The sequence below is a fragment of the Muscardinus avellanarius genome (assembly GCF_963383645.1).
Source record: "Muscardinus avellanarius genome assembly, chromosome: 8".
In the NCBI taxonomy this organism is placed as follows: domain Eukaryota; kingdom Metazoa; phylum Chordata; class Mammalia; order Rodentia; family Gliridae; genus Muscardinus; species Muscardinus avellanarius.
Window position 1 is genome coordinate 106,800,783 of NC_137794.1, and position 21,140 is coordinate 106,821,922.

General features: G+C 41.7%; 1 protein-coding gene across 1 annotated transcript in view; it reads right to left on the reverse strand.

Annotated features, from left to right (window-relative positions):
• The window catches only part of NOX3 (NADPH oxidase 3), a gene marked incomplete at both ends in the record, with an annotated part of 85,308 nt that overhangs the window by 11,965 nt on the left and 52,203 nt on the right, over positions 1 to 21,140 (reverse strand). The window contains 2 exons of the mRNA XM_080700152.1: positions 1,493 to 1,639; positions 15,411 to 15,567. Coding sequence (XP_080556278.1) covers positions 1,493 to 1,639; positions 15,411 to 15,567 — 304 coding nt within the window. The remainder of the gene's footprint in view (positions 1 to 1,492; positions 1,640 to 15,410; positions 15,568 to 21,140) is intronic.

Here is a 21,140-nt window from a genome sequence, read left to right on the forward strand (position 1 = left end):
TTTTTTTTTCTTAAATGTGGAGATTAGTGATTTCCTGCCTGAAACTTGAGAGTCTAAAGAACTTCCAACGTGTCATGGTAAAAATCTTAAGAAGATATCTATTTTAATTTACTTGTATTTAGAAAAAAATAACTTTCTACCCTACTCTTGGAATTGGCAGAGATAGGAGAGGACAAGGTTGTGTTGTCACAGAATCAGCTTCAGGTCTCAGCTGGGAGAACCCAAGTCTTCTACCTTGGGTTCTTGGACACTTGGGATCAATTTGCTTTAGAAGCAGAAGAGAAGGCACGGTGCTGCGAAGCAAAAGACGAAATCCATGTCTGGACCTCACCAAATAGATCATCAGTTAGAAATCCCATTTGAATAAGGGAAATGTTTGTTTAGGAAACATAATTAATGCTCTATAATTCATTAAGATGTTTCAAGCCTAGTTCCCAAGAAACCTACATTTTGAATTATCCCAAAGGATTAAATATTTAAGGAGGACTACAAACAAGACCATAAAAATTCATAAAGCTACTGGGTTTCAAGCAAAGTTGTATTCATTTGCAGAGGCAGAGTCAAATGATGGTGGTGTTCTAGAAGGATGTGTGTGTGTGTGTGTGTGTGTGTGTGTGTGTGTGTGTGATTGACACAGAGCATTCATTTGCAAATTTAGTGATTAATGCAAATCTCCCTGGCCCAGACACACTTTTCTTGAAAATATACATCCAATGATAGTTGCTACTGAAGTGGTGATTAAAATATACATTTCATAGCCTGGTAATTGCTTCATTGTTCACTCTAATATTTAAAGTGTTTAACTGGATTCAGATGAAATAGTCACCATTCAGTATTATCAACATTGAAATGTGACTGCAGCCAGTGTTTTGATATACATTATTTTTGGTAAACTCAAAATTAATATATTATTAATACAATGCAGTGCAGGATACCTCCTCTAACTAAAGAACATCTTGGTCTCAAGTAAACAAATACACATGTACACAGTTTCTAAAAACACCTCATCAAAAGGAAGTCTCTAGACAAATCATGCATCATTATTATTTTTATAGATGCTCTCATAATTTTCAAAAGTTTGACTATAAATACCCGAGAATATTTTCTGTTTAACCCAAAACAGCTCAACACATAGAATTAAGACCAATTAAGAACTCCACAGATGATACAACCCATCAGTAATATTTGCTTGTTGTCACTCTTAAAGAGACAAAACCTCATTGGAGATTTTCGATGTCTGGATTTTCTTCTACTGCTCAACCTTTTCATCTTCTTTTCTATTCAGTGAGAAAACTGTGGTCCTTTTTATGATTACAACGTAAATGTTTCATTCGAATTTGTTTTTATTTTATTTTCCTTTCCTTTTTAAGAACATAAAAGAACTCTTTCACGCTACCAGATAACTATATAGCTCATTAGTAAGATTGCTTCTCTTCTCTTGGCTCTCTATTAAACAAGTAAGATAATAATATTTTCAAAGTCTTATTGATACCTGATTTTCATCCCAGCCAGTAAGAAATATATGATAACTCAGGAAGTGGGTTTTCCCTTGCTCACTCATCCGTGTCTCCAGTGAGAGCAAGAGATCAGCAAACCACTCAAATGCCCTTGCGTCCCGGCAAATCCAGTAGAAATACACCTGTCAAGAGAGAAGGCAGGACAACCAAGCTGTCCCTCTTTCCATAATGTGCTGATAATCGCAGACTACTTTATCTCCATTAAATTATTTGAGCCCAAATGGGCACTTCTGCAAAATAACATGCTTTTCTTTGCCAGTGAACAAACTGTCACACTGTGATTTCTTTTAAAAAAAAAAAAATCACATTGTGTTTGAAACGGCCCGGAGTGAATTCAGAGAGTCAGGAGCCCGTGGCTGAGCCAGCTCCTCTGGATGAGGATCAACTCACCACATTTCTGGCTGTGCTTCTTCTGAACAAGATTAATAATCATAACTAGCTGTGCCTTTCAATGCTCCCAAAAGGGGATAAGCTGTTAGATCAACCCCCTTCATCTTTACTTATGACCTAAGCTCAGGATTTCAGCTCTCTTCTCCAGAGACCCCAAAGGCTTGGGCACTAATCCACTTCACCAGCCACGGCCTCTGGAGAATGGAGATTATGGTAATTGCAGAATCAAATCACACAGGCCAGAAATTTTCTCTCAGCGAGATATATCAGTGTCCAAGAAAACTGGTTCGTGTGGTGTGGGCTGCACCTCTGTGTCAACTGCTATAGTGAAATTGTGTCTAGAGAGAAATTAAAAAAAAAAAAACAATCTGGGTGGAGCAAATGGCAGGTGACAGGAGTAGTTTGGTTCTGCTAAAAGAAAGGCTTAGTTTTTGTGCTTTGAGTTTCAGATAATTGCATCTAGAAAAAACCATGGGAGATAAATCTGTTAATTCTCTGGATTTTTCTCACATTCTTACCCCCTGCTGCCCCTCTTTCCTGAATCTTCTCCCTCTTTCCTGAATCTTCTCCCCCAGGAGATGTCTCTAGGGCTTAACAACATCTGCAGAAGGAGAGGGGCTGGTTTCAGACCCAGGTCTATCCCCACCTGTAAATACTATCTCCCATGGCTAGTGTTCTTCTCCCTCTCCTCCAGCCAGCCTGGAAACTCACAACGGTACAATCGGATTTGTAGGCAAGATTTAATTAATAGATCAAATTCATGAGAAAATTAAAATCACAGTATGTATTCAGGGTTGAACATCTGAATACTACTCTCCATTCCTCCCCCTTACCTCCCCCATCCCCATCTGCCTGCAACACGGTAGCCAGAGAGCCCCTTCCACAGCCAGCAGGTCATGGCCAGATTCTCATCCCCTGCTGCGTCCAGTCCACCCTAGCCCCCGGCTCCTCCTTCAGACATGCACTCAGGGAGCTGCACCTCTCCTTCCCAACTGCCTACAGATCTTCTTTTTAGGTTGATGCAGGAATTTATAAATGTAGAAAGAAGCGCAAAAAACTGAAGAGCCTAAGACCCTTCTCTTAATAACTGGAAATGACATATTTGTGGTAACCTTTCTGTTCAGAAGGGCACTTGAAATATTAATTTCAGGACCAGTGGTTGCTCAGATTCTAAAAACACCCCACACCCCAACAAAGAAAGGAATTGCCTCTATTGGGTCTCATCTCTTCCCTGTAGGCAGCGGGCTTTCAGTGCAGAATGGGGGCAATGGCTCCCTCTGGTGGATGCCCCAAGAATCTCCATGAACAGGGCCTCTGGGCATCCACATATTTCACTGGCGCAATGAATATGTATTGGATGCCTTATGTGTCCAGACCATTCGGGGCTCTGGAACAATAAAATTGAACAAGAGATATAAAAAATATAATCCCTATCCTCATAGAGTTTGCATCTTAGGGAGAAAAAAGAGGATAAATAAACACACCAAATATAGAACACATCAGATGGTGAAAAGTGCTGTGCCCAAACAAAAGGCCGGCTGGGAAGTCAAATGGTCAAGGGAAGCCTCACTGAGAAGAAGATATTTGGGCCAGAGCTGGAGGAGGTGAGCAAGCCAGGTGCTGTGAGGAGGAACTCTGCAAATTCACAATCATACAATTGGATCTGTAGGCAGTTGGGAAGGAGAGGTGCAGCCCCCTGAGTGCATGTCTGAAGGAGGAGCTGGGGGCTCGGGTGGACTGGGCGCAGCAGGGGATGAGATGAGAGAGGAGGCTGGGGGAATTTCCAGTGTTGTAGGGCACTGTTGTCTAAGTGAGGCAGGAAGGCACTGGGTGCCTAGAGAATCTGGCCATGACCTGCTGGCTGTGGAAGGGGCTCTCTGGCTACTGTGTTGCAGGCAGATGGGGATGGGGGAGGTAAGGTGAAGGAATGGAGGGTAGTTAAGGGGCTGCTTTGATATCCTATGTTGGTGTTATGGTTGGCTCTGGAATGTCCCCCAGAAAAGCTCATCTGCTGGCAACACAGCAGTGTTCAGAGGGGAAATAACTGAGTCATCAGTGGACGAATCCACAGATGGGTTTATCGTGTGAATGGTCTTACTAGGTGGCAACTGAAGGCAGACAGGGTGTGATTAGAGGAGGTAGGTCACTGGGGGTACGGATCTGGTGACTATATCTGTCTTTGGTCGCTTCTTCTCACTGTCTCTGCTTTCAGCTGCCCAGGCCATGGTCCTCTGCTGCATCTTGCTGCTATGATGCTTCTGCCTTGGAGCCGGCCAGCCATGGACTGAACCTGAAAACATGAGCCAAATAAACCTTTCCTCCCTAAGGTGTTCTTGTCTGGTGTTTTGGCGATAGCAATATAAGAGCCCACTAATACAGCTGGCAATGACTGTTGTCACCTTCTTCATATTCGCTCTGTGAAGCACTTACTCTGTTCTTTGAGTAAATCAGCCCCTGCTTTGCCTGGCTTTTCTCCCAGTGGAGACAGAAATGCTGTGGACTGAATTTGCTGCCCTGTTCACCTGTGCCCCTCCCTTTCTTCCTGTCCGGTAGGTTGTATCATCTCAGAACATGAAGGGTGGCATTTGACACAGAACAGACACCACTGATTTATATTCTATTATGTCCTACTCTTTGAGGAGCATACTTAAAATACATGCACATATGCACTTGTTAGACAAAACACTTGCTTTCTTTAGGAAAAAAATCTTTTCATTTTCAACCTTTCTTACTTGAAAAATACCCACAAGTTATGTTGTAATTTTTATCTTTTCAAATAAAAAATTATTCCTGTCCTTACTTTCTTGCAGCGTAGCTGTGTGTCAGTGCTCTTGGGGTTTGCCAAGCCTTTGTGCCTTTGCTTCCTTGTAAGGGCTTTGTGTGTTTCCCTTGCATACCTGACTTACAGGGGACACTGGCAGCTTTGGTACAAGAGACTATGGAGGAAAAATGAATAGGCCCTGGTGAAAGTGCTTTAGGAAGAAAGAGAGAGAGAGAGAGAGAGAGAGAGAGAGAGAGAGAGAGAGAGAGAGAGAGAGAGGCTTTGAAGAGAAGTAAAGCATATTTACCTTTACTGTCTTTCATCTTTCTAATGGTAGGGGACATTCACTGTGAGGAGACATAAGGGCTCCACCTCTACATTTCACCCAGTAGAAAGAAACTGGCCAATGGTAGAACAAGAATCCCAGACAATGGGCAGTGACTCTGTGATCTGTGCTTCTCAGCCCTCACCTCATCTTGGTCTCCAAAAATAAAACAAACCCTAAAATCAGTTCCCACTGTAGAGCATGGCTTTCAGAATTCTGCAGCTGATACCAGAGGCCTGAAATACCTACAGTTACTTTAAAAGATCCTATTAAACAGAAAGTCATCCCCAGTGAAATAACAAAAGTTCTGAACTTTCTTGGTAACCAAAGTTTCTCCACATTCCTGTAGACACAGTGCATGCCCAGATGTTCCAGGAGATCACACCGGGGTTCTGAGAGGGGGTTCCGGGTGTGTGTGGCTGGGTGCAGGCCGTCACTGTCCCATCACTCCCAGGCACAAATGATCTGACCCTGCTCAGCTGTGTCCACGGCAGAGGCCCAGGTCTGAGCCACACTCCCGAGACCAAGCTCTCTCTTGAGTCTCATCTTGTCATCTCGGTTCTATGCTCCCCCACACCTGTGTTTCTCTTTGAGAATTCTTCCGTGGCTCATGTGGACCGGGTCTAGGTGGTGTGGGACCCACCTATGAAAAAAGAAGAGCTACTATTTTATTTTACCATGAGAACTTGCGGGTTCTCCAGTCAGGGTCAGATACTGCCAGGCTGTTTCATCTCAGAAGTCTCTACCAGAGCCTGGACGGGCCCCACAACCACAGGAAGAGGACCCTTCCACATACACACGGCTCATTCTTGACATCTGAAATTAACTTTCCAAGGATGAATGGGAAAAATGTATGTATGTATGTATGTATGTATGTATGTATGTATGGCTCAAAATCACTGCAAAAAAAGAGAGAAAGGATGGATTCATCGGGATACATGCTTAAGATGAAGCACAACACAGTCTTGATACACCGTGAGTCCCTGAGATCCATAACCTGACCTGGACTCCTGGCTTCACTACCTAGAACTGTGGAACTGGGGCAGGTTATTCAGTCCAAACCTCGATTGCCATATAGGTGAAATGTCTACAAACATGTCTGTGAACATAAAACAACTCATGAGGCTATAGTGAGGCTGAAAGGATATGGTCTGTGGAAGCGTTGAGCTCAGATGTTCCCTGTGACTGTGACTCTCCTTGTTCTTTGCAGAAGTGAACTGAATGAGCACAACACACTGATTAAATCAAGATGGGCAATTGCATTCCATGGTTTGTGTTCTAGTGAGTCACTCTTGAAATACAGAGATGGTGGTCATTGAGAGGCGAGTACCAAGCTTTATTTCTAGCACCAGTCATGGAAGTGGAATTTCAGCCCTGATCCTGAGAAGAACTGCTCTTCTAGAGAAAGTGCACCTCAGGCTCTGTGTGTGCTAATCCTCAGTGGTGGTGTTTGACAGGGAGTCGAAGTGCTCCCTTGACTCATGCCTACCCCAGGGAGAAGGCCAGTGAGCTGCAGTGTGAACTGCCTCATCCAGGGCAGCATGCTTTTGTCACCACACTGGACATCAGAACTAGAATGAATCCTGCTCTAAGCCTGCATAGAGAGAATCAGGACTATTGAAAGGGCGTTTCTCTCTAAAAAGATGCGGACTGCAAATGATATTTAGAAAACATACTACCTCCTCAATAAATAGTGCTGCTACTGTCTTGCGTTTTACATTGTTGTTATTGCCATGGGAACCCTGGATGAGTGCAATAGCATGCAAGAAAAATACAAGAATATGCTTTCTTCTTTTGATAAGTCTCCCTAATAGGTGAAGCTTTTAGTTTTAAAGCAATAAAGTTGTTTTTTTCTAGTAAATCATTATGAGACTCAGATCAGCCTTTGTCAATCATTTTTCACCCTTAAGATTTTTCCTTAAAGCCATTATCCTGAATATTAACTATTTCATGACTATTCACAACTTTGTGCTGTGACCCAGGACTTGGCATTTGTGTGCCTCTGTTTCTCCTAGTCCTTGTTGGACAGCTGGAGCATCCAGAAGCAGTCGAGTGAGTGTGTAGATTGTGGGATGGCTACTGTAGAGTATTCTGAACACACCAAATGAAATGAAACAGGTCATTATGCCTTGACACTAATGTTGTTCCAAGCCATGTTATAATGGAAACCAAAAACAAGCTATACATCTTTTCTCACTCTCTACCTTGCACAGACATATATTTATGTAAAACCACTCCCCTGCATACATGTACAGGGCTGTATGCTTGCGTGTGGCGATCATGAATAGGATGAGAGCCACTCACCGGCTTATTGGGGAGCTTTCTGGGAGTCTGATGGGGCGCTAGTTAATTTGGGAAAGAGGGTGAATAAAGGGAAACTTTTGGGGGAGAATATTTTATTTCCATCTTTCACAAGGAGATTGTAGTCATGCAATGCTTCTGGGGTTAATAAACCAAGATACCGAAAATACTAACATCAGTCACCTCTCCACTGGGCAACGGTAAGGCCTAATGGGGTACTGGAGTCTTTTGAGGTTGTCTAATGAAAGCGGGGAGCCCATGTGTCCTCAGGAGAGGAGAACGTGGCCTCACATCACCCAGCTCAATTGATTACAGCTCTCCGTGTGAGGAGAGCTGATCAATTCTGAGAGTCGCCAGAGCTCCAGCACGAGGGGAAGTGAAAGTAAATAATTTCTCAAATGAAACAGATTAAATTAAATGCATTTTTCATTCATTAGAAAGGAGAGCAGGTCCTCCTTCGTTTTATTAATATCTTTAAGTAGAGTATGGATTTTTGTCTTTCTTGGCCTCTTTCCCTCATTCCCACTGGCCCTTGCTGTCTTTTTATTTGAATTATCTGTTTATTATATTAGGTTAAGAACCCAAAGGCCATTTTACATGGGACACACTATAAATACCCATTATCACCATTATCTATTATTGAGCTGATGAAGAGAGACAATTTATGGAGAAATCAGATTATCTCAGTTTTTCTTTATCATCAGTTTTATTGTAGTCTGAAGATTACATATGCAGTTAAGAAAATGAACCAAATCTTCCAGTTGGCAGTTCCCTCAGTCCTGTCTACAGTCTTGTGGCTGTGATATTAGGGAGAACTAAAAATGTGTAAGCCAATATATTTATGTCAGCCATCTTCCCCCTCCCTCCCCATTCATTCACACCTATTTCATTCATCATTTTGACAGTTTGCACAAGCAAACTGTCCTAATTTTTTTCAAGAGCTCTTTTCACAAATTGAGTGTGATGTAGAATTAATCATACCCGTTAGGCAGGAGTTGAAGGACTTTTATCGCTAGAGGGCATTTACAGCCCTCAGCGTTCTGCTTCCTCCATATTGCATCAGAGACTCCTCAGGGGCACAGGATTCTGTCTGCCTTCAGCTAAGTGAAGTGTGCTCTTCCTTATGTGTTGAAAATGTCCCTTTCATGTATTACAACCTCCCCCACTTTCTTTTCAGCCAACCATCATTATACTTACTGTTATTTTGCCTTTCTGAGAAATCTCTCCATGACCACTTCTCCCCTCTCCTCTAACCACCCTCCTCCTCATACCTTTAAAAATAAAAGGTAGTTGGAAACAAAGAAAAAATTTAAATGCCGGCTTCAAATAGGAAATGCTGCTCACGACCCCAAAGAAGCAGCTGGGGTCTTATTGGTTATGCATCTGTATTTCACTGAGAAATTTTGTAAAATCAGGCGGCAGAGGAGAAGGGTAAAGGAGGGACAGTATGCAGTGGTTACAGTAGAGGGAAGTTTGGGGCTAATTTTTAATTTTTTAAATTTTTTTTTGGTGGTACTGGGGTTCCTGGAAGCCCTTCTACCTCCGGGCTACACTCCCAGACCTATTTTTATATTTTTTATTTGGAAACAGGGTCTTCTAAGCCAGCGCGCACGGCTGGCTTCGAACCTGGACGATCCTCCTGTCTCTGCCTCCCAAGCGTAGGGATTACAAGCGTGCGCCACCACGCCCGGTATGGGGCTAATTTTTTAACTGTAGTCTTAAAACTTGAGGCTTGTTCATTCGAATGTATTCCAACTAGTATTTTACTCATGGAGGATAAAGTCTTGCCTAGCCTCAGTTAACCATTTGCTCATAAAATCCCTGTTTTTTTTTTTTGTTTTTTGTTTTTTGTTGTTGTTGTCTTGGTGGTACTGGGGTTCCTGGAAGCCCTTCTACCTCCGGGCTACACTCCCAGACCTATTTTTATATTTTTTATTTGGAAACAGGGTCTCCTAAGCCAGCCCCGTGTGGCTTCGAACCTGCGCGATCCTCCTGTCTCCACCTCCCAAGCGCGGGGATTACAAGCGTGCGCCACCACGCCCAGCAAATCCCTGTTTTGAACTCCTGTGCTGTTTCCCCCTTATTACAAAAGAGAACATTGAGAAAACTAGCTCAGACCTGAAATCGTGGGGATGCTGTTAGATAAATATGCATTTCTTTTCTGTTCTTTTAAAAGCATATAGATGCTGACAGCTCAGTGAAGGAGTAGTATTTATAACTTGAAAGCATGTGGGCAGCCCTGGCAAATATTAGTTACATAAACCTAACGATAGCTGTATTCACTCACACGCACACATACATGCACTTGATCCAAAGGAGAGAAACTTCCTAAACTTGGTCTCATCCAAACTTGTTCTCATGCATGCGGACTCTCAGGAACTGGATCTTAAGTGTAATTCTCAGCCTCAATTTTCAATAGCATGAAAACCTTACTTCTTTCATGAAAGAGCTTTGAAGTGGAAATAAGAAACACGCGCTCTGGTCCTAACTCAGCAACCCATCAGCTCACGTATAGCCACTAAAAAAGATGTCCAGAAAAGCCATGTTTGAGGAGGTTATAGTTTGCTAGAGAAAATAGGATATTATGTGGATTTTAATAAAAGAAAGAAAGATAGTTAAAGGAACAGGAGAACAGCCAAGCACATAGTAGGTGCCAAATAAATAATACTAGTTGAGTAATTGAAGTACTCTCCACACCATTTTTGTGTAAAGCATGATGTGACCTTGAGTGTAATAGAAGCCATAAAGCAATGTGACACCTTGACACGTTGGTTTTACTTTGTGGATAGCAGGAGCAAAGAAAGAGCTCAGGAGGACTGAGAAGTTACCATAAACCATGCCAAAATTTTGCTCTGAGGTCCAGATATACAAAATGGTAGCTGTTCTGCTCTCTTTGTTAAACTTAGTTGTGATATAAAAGAAGAAAGATGGGCTTTGGCATCAGAAAGACCCTGATTAATATTCTAGTTCAAATATTTATTCACTGTGGTTCAGATTACTCATGGTATATTGAAGATATTATTTATCTGAACAAATTACTATGATAATTCGATAAAATGATTTTATCCTTTCTATTAGCTTTGTGATTGGCATCTGTTTCCTCATCTGTAAAAGCTGGGAATAAAAATGACATATAAATGCTCGGTTCTCCACCTCCTGAGAAGAAAATGCTAGATCAATTTAGGCTGGTAGTAGAAGTATTGCTAGTAATCTGTTTATATCTTTGACAGATATAATTATCATTTATATTATTTTTACACAGTACCTCTGTATTCTATATATCTTGCTTGTTATATTTGTTATTAAAACTGTCTGTTGGATGTTGTTTTAGTTAGCTTTTCTGTGCTGTGAAAAACCTAATGAAGTTCAGAAAATTTTAAAACTGGTTTGTGAGAGGAATTTGAAAAGATTTGGAGATACAGGCTGGAGAAGCCTTAGAATGTTGTAAACTTAATGGTGATGCTGGTCAGAAGACCATAATCCTGATATGAATGGAGACAGTAAAGACTGTGCCCATGACCTTCCAGAGGGCAAGGAGGACTCGATAGGGAAATTGGGTAGAGCCCACATGTATTACATTCTGCAAAGAACTTGTCTACATTTTGCTTATGTTCCGAGACTCTGTCAGGCTGAATTTAAAGACGATAGACTAATTAACCAGGCAGAGAAAATTTCAAACCTGTAGAGTATTCAAGTAGTAGCAGAAAGCAAAGTAGAAAGATTTAAATTTTTTTTAGTTTGGCCAGAAAAGTATATGTGAAATTGGGGCCATGGAATATGTTATTGCTACAGAGATTAATATCACTAAAGAGAAATTAAGTATTTTGCACAAAGACAATAGAAAGGATTCAGTGAGGGCATATCAGAAATTAGCAACAACCCACGCACTGAAGACTCAAGGGTGTAACTATGGAAATTTGTTTAAAAGAGTTTGCTTTGGGAGGTCATGGGGGCATAGCACACATAGGAGTACCTAAGAAGTTGTTTCTCTAGGACTCATTTCACCATGTTCAGCTGTTCAGGCACTCATAGGCCAGTGTAGCCATTGGTTCAGGTGAGTTTGGCGACTGCTTCAGCTAATGGCCAGGTCTTGGCATCATCCATGTGGTGCTAATTTTGCAGAAATGCCATATGCTGATGTTAAGGGGTAATGGAGGCATCCACTCAAAAAAATATTTTTTTCGGTACTGGGGATGGAACCCAGGGGCGTTCTACCTCTGAGCTACAACCCAAGCCCTATTCTTTATTCCTTATTTTGAAACAAGGTCTCACTGAGTTGCAAAGTATCTGAGGCAAACCTGGATCCTCCTCTCTCAGCCTCCCAAATGCTGGGATTATAAGTGTGCGCCACCATGCCTGGCTTCCACTCAAATTTCTAAGGAAGTCCTGGGAGGCCAGGCACCATGTAGCAGGGTCAAAATCCCTGTGGGAAGGCTTCGGGGCGGGGGGGGGGGCACAATTTGTGATTCTGTAAAAATGAAGCAAAATATGCATGGAGACCTCAGGAATTAAGAGGTGCCAGAAATGTGGGACATCTGTCAAGGAAGGCTATATGCTGCAGGCAGTGGGCAGGGTTAAGAGAACAGCTATACCAGCTGCAACTGGCAAGGCCATAGGAATAGGGCTGCCTAAGCCCTTTGGATATCATATCTCACCACTGTTTGCTTTGGGTGCCCAATATGGAGCAACAAGATTTAAAATTTGTCTTGCTGGGTTTGTTCCCATTCCCTTTTTTTATGCACCTCTTTCTCCCTTTTGAAGTATAGTGTTTACTCCATTCTCGTTCCTGGTTATCAAGAGATTAGAGTGCCTTTTCCTCTGCCTGTCCTGCTACTGAACCGTTTCTTTCTTTCTTTTTTATTTTTTTGTGGGTTTGGGGATGGAATCCAGGGGCATTTGACCTCCAAGCTACACCCCCTACCACATTTTTTAAATTCTTTTTTAAATTTTGAAACAGGGTCTCACTAAGTTGCAGAGGGCCTCACTAAGTAGCTGAGGCTATCCACGAACCGTGATCCTCTGGTCTCAGCCTCCCGAATGCTGGGATTACAAGCGCGCACCACCACGCCTGGCTTCTATTTTATATATTTTTTTGGAAACAGGGTCTCACTAAGTTGGTGAGAGCCTTACTAAGTAGCTGAGGCTGGCTTTGAACCTGTGTGATCCTCCTGTCTCAGCCTCCCAAGTGCAGGGATTACAAGCATGCACCACCATGCCCGGCTCTGAACCATTTCTTTCTTAGAGCTGGCAAATCATGAACTGACATCTGAAACCATGAGTTCCAAATAAGCCTTTCTTCCTCTAAGTTGTATTTTGTCGGGTATTTTTGCAACACCAATAGAAAGGCTGGCTAAAACAGACATGAATTGGGCATGGTGGAGCACACTTGTAATTCCTGCGCTTGAGAGGCTGAGAGAGGAGGATCACACAGGTTCGAAGACAGCCTTAGCTACTTAGTGAGGCTCTCAGCAACTTAGTGAGACCCTGTTTCCAAATAAAGTATAAAATAGGTCTGGGAGTATAGCCCTGAGGTAGAAAAGCCCCTGGGTTCCACCCCCAGTACCACCAAAAATATAAATAAAATTAAAAAATAAAAAAGCAGATATGGATTATTACTTCTCCATCGTGTGGAAGAGGAAACCCAGTTCAGAGAAGTAAACTGATGAATCAAAGGTGACCCATCAATAGGAACAGAATCAGGCAGTCCTCCTACAATGTCACATTAGGGCTGCAGGTGTGTGTGTGTGTGTGTGTGTGTGTGTGTGTGTGTGTGTGTGATGTTAACCATGTGTTGGCTATATTATGGAAAGGCCCAGATGAATCTGGGTTAGAATTCAGATTCTGTCTTTTATTACATGTACATTTCAGTATTTCTAAGTTTCATCACCTAAAAATTAGTACAAACAGGATTTGTACTATTTGCCTTATATACAAGATCATGTCAAATAGAAACAAAAACATATTTCAAGCACTTGTCACTTAGTCATGAAAGAGCTAATTTTATTCTTTGTTTTGAGGAAAGTCCTGACTGTAGAGATCTTTGAGTATAGTATTGTCCTCAGTGCTATTTCTTAATAGGAATAGATGGAGAAGGTTTCATGGGCAAATAGTTTCAGAATGATGGGTGAAACAAGGTGCAGTGAAATTCTTGTTTTGCAAAACTTATTACATAGGGTAGCAAATGATGGGAATCTTGTAAAATAATTTATTAAGGACAAAATATTGTTCCTTCCACTGGCCTAATTATCACAGATTATGCATTAGCTATTCAAATAGTGAGCTTTAGAAGTTTCAGATAACTGACAGATTATTTCACAATCACATTTATTCAAAACAAATGGCTTCCACTAGACTAAAATTGTATAAACATACTAAGACGTGTGACCGAATAAGTGAAAACAGGGAGAATTAAGTTAGGAAAAGTAAAGATAAGCTTTCTAAACCATCTGGAAGCTTTTCCAGTTTTCCTGTGATAGCAGAAAGGAGAGAGGGAGGCAGGAAGGCCCTTTTCCACTAGGTTTCATGATGGTTGGAGCCAAGAGAAGCTTCTCAGATCTGGAAACAGAACATGCCACCTGGAAGGGGCATGAGCTATATAGCAGGGATGTCAGGTTTATCCTCCCAGAAACGACACCTGGCCAGGACAAACCTGGTTTTGTCTCTGAAGGGGGAGAAGTAGATGTTAGGGGGAGAAGATTCCATGGGTAAAATAACTTGGGAGTGATGCGTGAAACATGATTGCCTGTGACTCTTTTCTCTAGGATGTACTTGATAGGGCAGTGAGTGATGGGAGTCTTCTTGAGTGGGTTGTCGTAGAGGCATTTTGTAGGTCCATCTGACCTCAGCATCCTCTTTAGCAGATCATGCCATATGATCAATATTCCCTAGAACACGCTGGGACATGCTGATTGAAGCAACTATTTTCCTTTGTTGGGTAAGAAAACTGCAGTCCAAGGGTCACTCCGAGAAGCAGGGATAGGGTTAGGACCAGCCCCAACTTGCCTGATACCCTGGTTCCACTTGTGTTCACACCACTTTGAGGCAACACAGCTCCTTTTCTCCTTGCCTGCTGCTAGGGCTAAGGAGATGGTTATGGCTCAAAAATGATAAACCAAAGTTTGGTGCTTTGACAGGCTGAATGCTTTGAACTGAAGGAGAACCAGGCTCTCCTGATCCCCCACTTCCTCCTCACCCCTCTTATTCTCCAGAAGGGCAGAAAGGGCTTTCTTTATAATTTCCCTATCTATTTAAGCCTTGACATGGTAGAATATTAAGCTGTACTAGAGTTATTACCACAGCCAGAGCCCAGGGGAACTTTGTCCCAGGAAATTTGTATGTTCTTTGGGCTCATTCATCTTCTCAAAAAATTATTTGCTCTTCCTCTAAGATTTCCTGCAGCCATGACTGCCTTCTCCTCTATGAAAGCGTATTCAAGTTCCAAGCATCTGGCCATTCTTTGAGTTTCATACTCTGTGTGACTCTCATGTGCTTGAGCATGAATAAATTTGTATGCCTTTTCTCCCATGAATCTGCTTCTTGTTACTTTGCTACATAGACTGGAATGCTCAAACTTTCAGAGATTGGAAGTTAAGCTCCCTTCACCTCCTGCAGAGTCAAGGTGTGGGATGGAGTCTTTAGATAGGACAAAGAAAGAAAGAAATGACAAAAATGGATCTCGGAAAATGGTGGCAATGCCAGTGTAAGCAGGCCAATGAATCCCCATAGTGGCCATGAGAGGAAAATATGGAATTGTACATTTGCAAAACACAGTATTAATTAAAGAGACTAAGGAGAAAGGCTGCTGTTAATGTTGCTAACTGCAGCCCATTCACATCGTCACTTGTAGCCTGTCCATATTTTACTGAGATGAGCAATTGCATGTCCTGTAATGGCAATGAAGCAATAAAATTTATGTCTTGTCATCTTTAACAAGATTAGACACAACCCTTCTCATAAATGTAAAACTGAATGGAGATTTTTAAGGACAAAGTATAGTTAAGGATCCTTGAGTTTATCCCTCATAGTTAATTAAAATCCTCCCCAAGAATTGGCAGATGATACATAGGACATTGAACCTTTTAATCCATGGCAGGGTACACTAATGATTTTTCCATACCTTACTCAGCTGGTTCTGTGGCTCACAACATTTGTACCATATAGACTTAAGGAGCGAGGCAAAGGGAGTGACTCCGATTCCAGCTGCCACACACACACTCACGTGATAGTGAAACACATCTGTCAGAGACCTTCCAAATGGTCCATCCACTGCCAGCCTGCAATAACAGAGTATAGAGCGTTGGACTCTTGGAATACTTTGCTTTCTTACAAACTGTACCAGGCCAGTGCTTTTCACAGTATGTCTGCAAATGTATTGCCGAGAGGTTGGCCTTGTACTCAGAGATGCCCTATTCAGAGAGCTTAGGCGAAGATTTGGAGCCTGCCTCAGGGGAGAACACCAGATAGTGCTGGCTAGGTGTCATTCATAGGAAGACAAAGCCTGGCATCTCCTGCTATGGCTCATGCCTTCCACATGCTCTGCTTGCAGTTCTTAAAAGCTTGACTTGGCTCCAAGCATCATGAAACCTGGTGGGAGACCTCATCCCCACCTCCAGCTGCTACCAGAGGGGAGAGGGTAAGCTTCTAAGTGGTTTAAAAAGCTTATCTTTAATTTTCCTAAGCTAATTCCCCGTGTTTTCATTTATTCGGTCATACATCTTAGTATGTTTATGTTTTATATGTTTTTTTTGGTTCTGGGGATGGAACTCAGGGACATTCTACCTCTGAGCTACACCCCCGCCCTATTTTTTTATTGTTTATTTTGAAACAGGGGCTCACTGAATTGCACAGGGCCTCACTAAGTAGCTAAGGCTGTCCTCGAACCGAGATCCTCCTGTCTCAGCCTCCCAATGCTGGGATTACGAGCGTGCGCCACCACGCCCAGCTTGATGTTTTACTTTGATTGAGGCGATTCATTTGGAATAAACATAATTTTGAAATAATTTGCCAGTTATGCAGAACTTCTGAAATTCACTGTTTTAGATAATGCTAACTTGACATTTGTGATAATCAGGCCTGGGCAGCACAGATGTTTCTTAAAGAATATTCCCTGCATAATGAGTAAGATGGACTTCAGATTGTCCTATATGGAATAGCCCTGGATTATTCTCCATCGCTCATTCCCAGTCTTTTCTCTTCTCACACTGGCTTTTCTTTAAATTCTTAAATACACAGTCCCACCTTCTGCTAGGGGGCTTTTCAACATGAGGATAGTTTCTCTCAGAATGCTCTTCCGAGTTCTCCCTTCTTCCTTTATCTGGTTCATAGTTACCTTTCTATTAGGTCTCAGCCAATCATTCTCTCCCTGGGGTGTCCTCCTGGCCCCCTTAGACTAGGTCAAAGCCCCTCATATAATTTACAGCACAGGTACTGCCTTGTCATACTAATAACTCTAGCTCATGTGTATGAGTCTGTAGACTTTCAGGTCAATGGGTGTAGGTGCTGGGTCTCTTTTGCACCACTGTACCCAGCACCTGGCATGCCAAGCAGCGTGGAGCTGTTCAGTAACATTGGCTGAATCAGTTGTAAAGGGAATGCTTGAAATATTTCAGTCAGCTGAATGTATTAAATGACCCCAACTATTCCAAAAGCACACATTTACATATGAACAAAGATATGCTAATTAAAAGGTTTCTAAGTTATTCACAACCGTTCCCTAAGGAGTGCCTGTCGAAGGCACCCGAGATTGGCCCATTTGGGCTTTGCTGTGTGTTCATGAAAGTTCAATTTGATTTATTTTAAAATATTCTGTATTGCAGACTCCCTAATAATTCAGATGAACTCTCCTCAAGTTACTCTTAATTAATAAGGCATTATTACATATTGATATATGGAAATGGAAGAATAAAAATAAAAGGGCATTAACCAGAAAGTGTTAGCATCTTAGCTCACTGTACATTATCTTATAAATAATTAGACAAAGGAAATTAAAAGGGAGAAAATTGCCTACAGATTAAAATGTCTTATTGTTGATTATTTTTTTAATTAGTCCTATTTGGGACTTATTTATTTGATAACTTAAAAAGATATCAATTAAGAAGAATTGTCATAAGCCCCACAGAAATAGATTTAAAGTATATAAAATATATTTCTATCTATATGATAATTTTTTTTGGTGGTACTATAGGTGGAACCCAGAGGGTTTCTGCCTCTAGGCTATACTCTCAGACCTATTTTATATTTTATTTGGATACAGGGTCTCACTAAGTTGCTGAGAGCCTCACTAAGTAGCTGAGGCTGGCTTCGAACCTGTGTGATCCTCCTGCCTCAGCCTCCCAAGCACAGGGATTATAAGCATATAATCACACCCTGCTATCTATATAATAAAATTTTACACATTTTAAACAAAGAATCCCTCTCTGAGAGATCATACTCTGATGTTCTACTGCAGGGGACCTTGTTTCATTTGGCGAAATTTTAAGTTTTGGTGATTTCCTTCTCATAACTTACTGAAATATTTCTTAAGACAGCTTTCATCTTTTGTCTTCTTTTGTTTTCCTGAGAAACATATTCCAGATCTTTCTTCTTTTCTATATCTCAGGCCTTTGTATGATTGATTCTAGGTCTTCGGAGACCCCATTATTCTTTTGGGGGCTGGTATTTTTCTATTTCTCAAGACCTAGCACAATCTGAATTGGCCTCCATTGTACAAACTTTTGTTTCCAAGTTTACTCAGCTAGACTTCGTTGATTCTGAACATCAAATTCTAATAATAAAGAGCAGGAAGTAATTCCTCTCCCTGGCATCCAACTCATGCTGTCCCCTGTTGTGTATGGAGCAGCTCCCCTCCTTACCCCATTAACCTCAATGTTGTCTCTTTGAACTAATAAGCATTGACTCACCTAACCATCACATCCGCTGTCATCTCTGTGGTATGTGACCTTCCTTACACTATAAATAATAATCATAGCAATACTTATGAGCACTTACTATGTATGAGGTATACAGTATACCAAGGCTTTTGTATGGAATATTATGGTTGGTCCTAAACCAAGCCTTAAGCATTATTATTATCCTCTTTGTGTAGATAAAGAACCGGAGTCAAGGAAGGTATTCCATACATTCTCTAAGAGCACACACAAAGTTGGGATTTGAACTCAGGTCATCTGATGCTGGAGCCCCTGGCTCTGGGGAGCTGGTTATAGTGCCAGACACTGTAGTGTCCACTCAGAGAAATGTCTTCATTTTGCTTCAAAAGGTCTTACGAGATCTCATATCCCCCCACCCTCTTTTCTGGGTTGAGAGAAAGACATTTTCTTGTTCTTAGCCTAGGCTTGCTTCTCTTCCTGGCTCCTCACTCATCCTTTTTGTTGTGGTTTGTCTGGAATGTCCCCCCAAAGCTCATGTGTTAGTGTGGTCCCCAACACAGCAAGGTGCAGAGGTGGTGTTAGGTAATGATGGGTCATGAGGGCTCTAATTTCATACCTGAATTAGTCTCTTTGGTGGATATATTATTTGAAAGGATTTACTGGGTTACAGTAACCGTAGACAGGTGGCTTGGTTAGAGGAGGTAGGTCACTGAGGACATGTCCTGGAAAGTTCTGTCTTCTCCTGGCCTCTTCTCTCTTTCTCTCTGCCTCCCACTTGCCAAGAGCTGAGCATCTTCTTTCCTCTGCCACACCTTGTCTCCATGTTTCGGCCTTGGAGTTAGCATACCATGGACTGAACCTCAGAAACTAGGGCCTAAACCAACTTTTCCTTTTCTAAGTTGCTCTTGTTTGGTATTTTGGTCAGAGTCAAGAAAAGCTGACTAACATATGTTTTCTCTAGGATTCTGGGGATTGGATTAAATTCTTTCTGGATCCAAAGCTGTGAAAAGATATGCCACTTCCCTAGTGTGGTTAATTTATTGACAAATAAAAACAATGCTGAACTGTAATATTAACCAAGAAGCCCAATAAAATTCTCATTCTTTGTATGTTGAAGACTTAAACAAATCCTAGTGTTTTGGGAGACCATTATGCTAATGGGCCTACACATTCATAAAAGGAGAGGGCAAACCAGCTTAACAAATGAGAGAAGCTGCACCGTTTAAGATACCTCTTATTTTAGTCATTTAATAAATATTCATTGAGTGCCTGCCAGGACCCAGGGCCTGTTTTAGGAACTGGCTATGCTAAAGTGAACCAGATATAAAAAATGCCTTTTCTCATTGAACTTACACTCTAGTATTGGAGGGAGAGTTAAATAGGCCAGTAACTGTTTAGTATGTTAGGTGTTGATAAGTACTTTAAAATTGGGCATAATGCCTATTGAGTGATGATTGCTGTTTCATATGGAAAAAGAAGAAAAGGCCTCATGAGAAGGAGCAGAGGCCTGAAGGGAGGGAGAACCAAACAAGGGACTTGATAATGGCATTCTAGCAGAGGAAACAGCAGAGACAAAGACCCTAAAAAGAGTGGGCTTAGAGTGTGTGGAAAACAAGAAGGCCGGTCATCTACAAAGAGACAACAAACATGTGGTATGCACATACAGGGAATACTATTCAGCTCTAAAAAATAAAATTCTGTCTCTTGTGACTTATGTGGATGAGCCTTGAAAACATTATATTAAACGAAATAAGCCAGGCACAGAATGACAAACACTGCATGACCCCACACGTGTAGAATCTATAAAAGCTGCTCTCACAGAAGTAGAGAGGAGACTGATGGTTACCCACAGTCAGGACATTAAGAAGGAGAGGGGTTTGGAGAGATATTGGTCAAAAGTGAAATAACTACAAGAAGATAGTGGGAATAAGTTCTTGGGATCTGTATTGTACAGCAAGGTAGCTGACTATAGGTAATTATGCTATATATCTTCAAAAGTGTAAAGACAGTGGACATTAAGTGCTTCCATCACAAAAATTTTAACTATGTGAAACCATATTACTCTTAACTAGAAATATGTGACTATATATATATATGTATATATCTATGTAGTATATATGAATAATTTTATCTGTCAATTAAAAAATAGAAAAGCAAGAGGCTGGAATAGTTATATCAGTGGAGGAATAGGAGATGGAGCAGATGATCCCAGGAAGACCCTGGGGCCCAGCTGGTGCTGGGCTTCACAGTGGGCAGTGCGCTCCATAGATGACATTTCTCCTACTGAGAGAAGTACACTCAATACTTATGGTAGGACTGGCTAGAATGTTATCTGGCTCATGAAGGGTGAGTAAATACCCAGGGGAAGGTATGCATGCATGTGTGTGTGCACATGTGTGTGTGCACATGTGTGTTCGTTTATTTCTGACTGTGGGCATCTGCACTGCATTCTGAACCTTGGAATTCTATTTCATTGCTTAGTTTTCATCATAAACAAAGAAGTCTTTGCTGAACAGCTAGGTGTCCTTACCTGCTGATATGGGAACCTGGCCCTAGCAGGTGGTATCTGTGCCTGGCTTGGTGCCCTATCATTCCTTAGTACCAGTGTTTGGAATGAAGGCATGTGACTCTCCCTACAAACTAGACATGATCAAGCTGAAGCAGACAGACTTATAGTTCTGTATCCTGGGGGAAGGAAGGGAAAAAGTATCACAGACAAATTATATTGGGTGCCTTAAATTTATGGCAGTGTTTAGTTTGTCACCAGTAAACACTTGCCAAATTCAATGAGCTGCAGAATCAATATTGAACTTGGAATTTATTTTTTCTAGTACTTTATCTTTACTCTGCACCCACCATGTGTCAGACACGGTCCTAGGTACAGGAGACTCAGAAGGGCAACGGCAACATCCCACCCTCAGCAGCTTCTTTGATAAGTGTGCTTCTAGTGTTTCCCACGTTCATGGATAGTGGCTGCTGCC